The sequence below is a fragment of the Chinchilla lanigera genome, unplaced genomic scaffold (genome assembly GCF_000276665.1).
Source record: "Chinchilla lanigera isolate Chin_1 unplaced genomic scaffold, ChiLan1.0 scaffold00014, whole genome shotgun sequence".
Taxonomy (NCBI): domain Eukaryota; kingdom Metazoa; phylum Chordata; class Mammalia; order Rodentia; family Chinchillidae; genus Chinchilla; species Chinchilla lanigera.
In genome coordinates this window covers 16,472,744-16,478,757 of record NW_004955415.1, presented here as the reverse complement: position 1 = coordinate 16,478,757, position 6,014 = coordinate 16,472,744, and the positions used below count along the sequence as shown (strand labels likewise).

The following is a 6,014-nucleotide window of genomic DNA, read 5'->3' as shown; positions in this document are numbered from 1 at the left end:
ACAGGCGTGCACCACCACACCTGGCTGGCATTCTTGTTTAAAATCAAGTTTTTTAAAGGATAATTTTCATACAACAAAATGCAGTGAATGTGTATGCATGAAAATCTGTGCATTTGACTGTATATAAATTATACTTCAATGAAAGTTGATTTTTTAAAAAAAAATCTGTGGAAGATTGCCGTGGTTTACTGCCCTTATAAGACATTTTGTCTTTACAGTTAAGATGCTGAATTTAATGTCTGGGCACCAGAAACCCTGCAGAGTTTTTGAAGAAGAGGCTCTAAGGAAAAGCAAAAACAAAAACTGTCCTGCTCTGCAGGGTCGGCTGGCGCATCCCCCTCCTCCTTCCATCTGATCTGGGGCTGCCTCTTCTGCCGCAGACTCCGCCTGCACCACAATGCTCTCCGGTGACTTCGCGGCTGCGTCCTGGGAGCTCGTGGTCCGAGTTGACCACCCAACCACGGAGGAGCAAAGGGACGTCACACTGAGGGTGTCCGGGGACCTGCACGTGGGCGGCGTGATGCTCAAACTGGTGGAAGAGATCAGTAAGTTGTCTTTTCCTGGTGGTTCCCCTGCATCCCTGATTCCTGGCTGATCCCGCCCCCCTGATCACAGGATTCTCTGGTCATCCATCTCCCCGTGCCCAGAAAGCAGGCACCTCCTCTTTAACCCCCGTCTCTCCCAGGAGGAGGAAGAGAAGAAAGAGGGGGGGGGGGCCTGCAGGAGCATCAGGCTAAGCCCCAGCCACCTCTGTACAGCTTGGGGCCATTGCAAGCTCCCCAGGAGGCATCAGCTGTATGTCCACAAGGACAGAGCCCATTGCACCTGTGACATCTCAGGTGACGGCATTAGACTAAAGTGCTGATTCTCTACTAACACCTGGTTCCTTCGTGATTTGTTGGCTTGGCTCTAAGGTGGCCATTCACGCTTACCCACCACGGCTGCTGTTCCTGATACAGGAAGAGGAGCAGACTTCACAGCAGATGACAGTGCGTCAATGCTATTGGACCTAGAATATAATAACTGTCTGTTTTCTTTGTGCTTATGCTACCTTTTAAAGCCTTTTGTGCTGGTTTCTCATTTACACTCATGAGATAAAGTCTTTTTTAGCTAAGTCTCAGCTGAAATATAAAATACTTAGGCAAAGTGCCCTTCTAAGGGCATATGTAACTGATTGTCAGTCATGTAACACGGATCAAGCGATAGACCATCACCTGTTCCCCCACCCAACCCCCTTACTTGACCTCTCCCAGTCACCACTGCACAGGTAATCACTGTCCTCCTTGCTAATACTGGGAATAATTTTGCTTGCTTTTGAACTGCATATAAAAGGAATTATATGAAATACACTCGCACAGATCTTCTTTCACTCTGTGTCTGATTCATCCACATTGTTGCAGATAGTGTTAATTCATATTTTCATTGTTGTATAATAATCCATTGTGTGACTCTACCACAGTTTCCTTGTTTACCTTGTTTTGTTTTTTGAGGCAAGGTCTTGCTATGTAGTTCAGGCTGGTCTTGAACTCACTATGTAACCCAGGCTAGACTTCAATTCACAGTAACACTCCTGCCTCAGCTTCCTGAGTGCTGGGATTATAAGCAAGCACCACGGTACCTGTGTCTTAGTTACTTTTCTCTTTGGTTGGCTGAAATACTTGACACTCAAAGTTAAAGGAGGAAAGGTTTATTTCAGCTCACAGTTTGTAGAAGTCTCAGTCCACAGTTGAGTGTCTCCGAGGTAGAGGGCAGCACAGAGGAGAAAGAGTTCATGGCAGAGCAGGCAGGAGACAGGGAGGCAGCATGCAGCAGCCACCAGCCTGCCTTTCCCTTTTCTCCCATCCAAGCTACCACCCCGAACTATGCTAATTCTAGTCAGCTGGCTAACTTAGCACCTCATCCTTCATCCCAGCATCGCACATGTATATCCAGCCAGCAAGGCAAAGCCCCGCCTATGAGCGCCTGAGGCTTTGGGGACATCTGGACACAAGCTGTAACAACCCCTTCTGACTGCTTCAGAACCTGGGGATGTGATGGTGCTGCTGGAAGTGGGTGGCTGTGAAGTGAAAGGCCAGCTTCCCTTAGCTCAGGCCCTTCCCAGGGCTGCGAGCACTCCCTAGTGATCCAGAGATGACAGAGTACATTCCTGTAAGAGGGATGAGACTGCACACCCATGACACAGTGGTTTCTGGACAAAGAGCTTCAGCATTTGTCCTGAGCAGCAAGTTCAGGCTTTTTCCTTCCACACATTTAAATGGAGGTGGAGACGGAGGTGGAGTTCCAAGGTTTTCTCCCTGCCCCACCTGGGAGACTGGAGAGAAGCCAAGGACTCCTGTGCTCTGGACTGTAAAGCGGTGCCGGGCTAAAGCTCAGGGACTGGTTTCCGGCCTCGCACATAGCAGTGGACTCGGGCACCCGCAGCCTTCACTCGCTCAGTTCTCGTTTCACCCAGCTGTGTTTCCAATATTTGCAGACGTGGCCCAGGACTGGTCTGATTTCGCTCTGTGGTGGGAGCAGAAGCGTTGCTGGCTCCTGAAAACCCACTGGACCCTGGACAAGTATGGGGTGCAAGCCGACGCCAGGCTCCTCTTCACCCCGCAGCACAAGATGCTACGCCTTCGCCTGCCCAACCTGAAGACCGTGCGGCTGCGCGTCAGCTTCTCGGCCGTGGTGTTCCGAGCTGTGGGCGACATCTGCAGGGCCCTGAGTGAGTATTGCCTTTAGACCTACACAGAACCACAGAGGGACGCTGCTTCGCTCCCCTCGCCAGGACCTGCAAGTCCAGCCCGGGCCCCGCAGCCCTGCTTGGGTTAAACCATTGCCACCCTCTCACCCAGCTAGGAGCAGTTTCAAAAGACATTTGTAAACAGAAAGGCAAACCTTTAGGGTTGCCCCAAAATTCATGTCCTCAAGCTATATGCAAATCATTGCTGTTAAGGTGTGTGGGGGGGACCGCTCTATTAAATCCTTCATCTCATGGGTAGAAGCCAAATTCTTTACGGATTGGTGTCCCAAAGTAGAACAGAGAGACAACCCTGACCCTTTCTTCTTTATGATATTCCGTAAAGGGAGGGAACCCAGTGCAGTGACGGTCTTGATGTTTTATTTCATTTTGTGGAACTGGGATTGAAGCCAGGGTGCTCTGCCTTCGAGCTACACCCACTGCCTTTTTAAATTTTTATTTTGAGATGGGGTTTTGCTAGCTTTCCCTGGTTGGTCTCCAACTTGAGGTCCTCCTGCCTCAGCCATCCAAGTAGCTGGAATTACAAGTGTATGCCACTGGACTGGACTGAAAGTTAATATTTTATATTTTTTGGAAGATACCAAGGCCCAAAGTGAGCATCTGAACACAGAATAGATACTGTATCTATAGTGAGTAATCTTATCTCATGTGTTAAATTATAAACCACTTCATTCACTCATTTACAAGTATTTACTGAGCACCTACTAAGTGGCACGTAATGTGCCAAGTGCTGGGGAGACATTAGTGACTAAGATCACTAGGCTTCCCTCCCTTGGAGCTTACATTCTAGCAGGCACTTCCAATTTGCTGTCACGTGTGGGAAGCACTGTCTGATTTAATCACTTATTTTGTTTTCAAGTTCTCATTAGACGATAATGGAAAACAAAGCATGATCGTGTGTGTCCAGGACCAAGGGGCGGTGATGCTCTGTAATGGAAGGAAGGGTCTGGTCAGTGGTCACTGTGGTCATCAGACAGCTCGTGTGTGCCAGGCACTTGCTAGGACAGAGGGACGCAGCCCTCCCGGAAGTGCTGTCTGCCCCGGCCCTATTTCATACCGTCCCGACCCTCACTGCTGATGCTGTCTGTCTTTTCTCTTTCTAAATCCTGTATTCTCTTCTTACTCATTACGCGTACTGGTTATTGTCTGTCTCTGCCTGCGGAGGCCAAGAACTTGAGGTTTCTAAATAAACAGCAGCGTCAGATGTCCTCTCCCTGCTTGTTCTTTATGGCAGTCTAATGGCTCCACCTGGCTTTTTTTTTTTTTTTTTAATCCTGAGACAGGGTCTTGCTTTATTATTCAGGCTGGCTTCAAACTCATGGTGATTCTCCTACCTCAACCTCCCAAATTCTGGGCTTGCAGGCATGCGCCACCATACCTGGCTCCACTTGGAATTTCTTTTTTTTTTTTTTTTTTGTCTTTTTGAGACAGGGTCTCACTATGCAGTTCAGGCTGGAATTGAGCTCATTTTGTAGCCCAGGCTGCTGTCAAACTCACAATGATCCTCCTGCCTCAGCCTCCCAAGTGCTGGGGTCGCAGGCATGCGCCACCACACCCGGCTCCACTTGGAATTTCTAACAGGGGTTTTTACATCGGATCAGTTGAGTTAAAGCACACTTAGCAGTTGCCTTAGTCACTTTCTGATCACGGAGACTCGGCGTGAAGGTTGTTGGAAGGTGAAACTGGGAACATCGGGCCACCGTTAAAGAGTATCACTAGGGCTGGGAGTACAGCGGCACGAGCACCTGCCTGGCAAGCGCGAGGTCCTGAGTTCGGTTTCCAGTACCAAAAAAAAAGTATCACCAACCAGGTGACACCATGAGCAAGTGGAGACCTCTAAGAGAGAACGTAGATCCAGCCTCCGGGCTGCGCGAGGCCCGGCTCAGCCACCAGAGGGAGCCCGCAGGCGGAGAGACTCAGGTCCTGGAGGCTCCCGGAAGTCACACGCGGAGATGGGGAGGGCCGCGAAGGGCAGGCGTGAGGACGTCACCCCGAAGAGAGCGGGGTGAGGTGTGGGAGAGCTGCTGTCAGCCCCGTGTCCACAGGGAGAGGGAGGCTGGTTTTAAGAAATGGAGAAAGGAAAGAGGGAGAAAGAAGGGACGGAGAGGGGGCTAGCAGTTGTGCTAGACTGAACCTCCCTCCCTCTATCCCCCGCATCTGCTTCTGTCTCTTCAAAAGGGACGCGGTGTAGTTTTACCTCCCAGGAACTTCCCGAGGCTTCCTTCCCATCAAACGCACGAAATGCCTCTCTCCGAAGGAATTTTCTTTTTCCTCTACAGTTTTCCTTTCTTACTCCCATTTGGTGCTTTATTGTTAGATATTAGAAGATCGGAAGAACTTTCCTTGTTAAAGCCTTCTGGTGACTGTTTTAAGAAGAAAAAGAAGAAAGACAAAAATAATAAGGAGCCTGTTATTGAAGATATTCTGAACCTAGAGAGCTCCCCGACAAGCTCGGGTTCCCCGGGTAAGAGCTGTTCTTTTAATTTGGAAGCGTAGACTAAAACCTAAGGGGGAAATCCCTCTCTCTCTTTCTCTCTCTCTCTCACACACACACAAATGAGAAATAAAATTGCAGAATTGATGAGATGTCTAGTTAATATTAGAAAGACGGAAATTTATTTCAGCCTTTTTCTCAATAGATATACTTAATAACTCATTATAATTGCATATCTTAGCCGGGTGTGGTGGCGCACGCCTGTAATCCCAGCACTCTGGAAGCTGAGGCAGAAGGATCGTTGTGAGTTCGAGACCAGCCTGGGCTACAAAGTGAGCTCAAGGCCAGCCTGAACTGCATAGCAAGAAAAAGAAAAAAAGAAAAAAAAAGCATATCTTATGTTGCTGGTGAATGCAGAATCTTAGTGCACCTTTCCATGGGGTGAGAATAAAGGAGTGATGGACAGATGAGCTGGATAGCTTAGAATGCTTTGATTCTGTCTCCGTGCCATTCTCTCTCGAGTTCAGCTGATGTGGGCATGTTAAGGGAGGGTGGTAAGGGTTCTGAAGAGGTGTCATCCCTTTCTTTTTAGTCCGCAGTAACCAAGTCTAGCTTGTGTGCCACCTTGACGGCTTTCTTGCATAGGATATTCCAATGCAAAGAATAAGAGCCATTTGTGCTGTGTGCAAGCCTAAGCCGGTGGTCAAGTTGTTGGCTTCTTAAAATTGGCAAGTACTGCCACTTCTTCAAGGGACTATGACATACTGAACAGTTTCGTTCTGTGAGGGTTCAGTTTTTTAATAGTGTCAAGACTTCTGCTAAAATAAGAGAACTTCC

At 48.6% G+C, this 6,014-nt stretch overlaps 1 protein-coding gene across 1 annotated transcript in view; it reads left to right on the top strand.

The window, feature by feature from the left end:
• The window catches only part of Fermt1 (fermitin family member 1), a gene marked incomplete in the record, with an annotated part of 35,301 nt that overhangs the window by 4,464 nt on the left and 24,823 nt on the right, over window positions 1–6,014 (top strand). Inside the window, 3 exon segments of the mRNA XM_013512377.1 lie at window positions 219–545; window positions 2,474–2,707; window positions 5,061–5,207. Coding sequence (XP_013367831.1) covers window positions 398–545; window positions 2,474–2,707; window positions 5,061–5,207 — 529 coding nt within the window.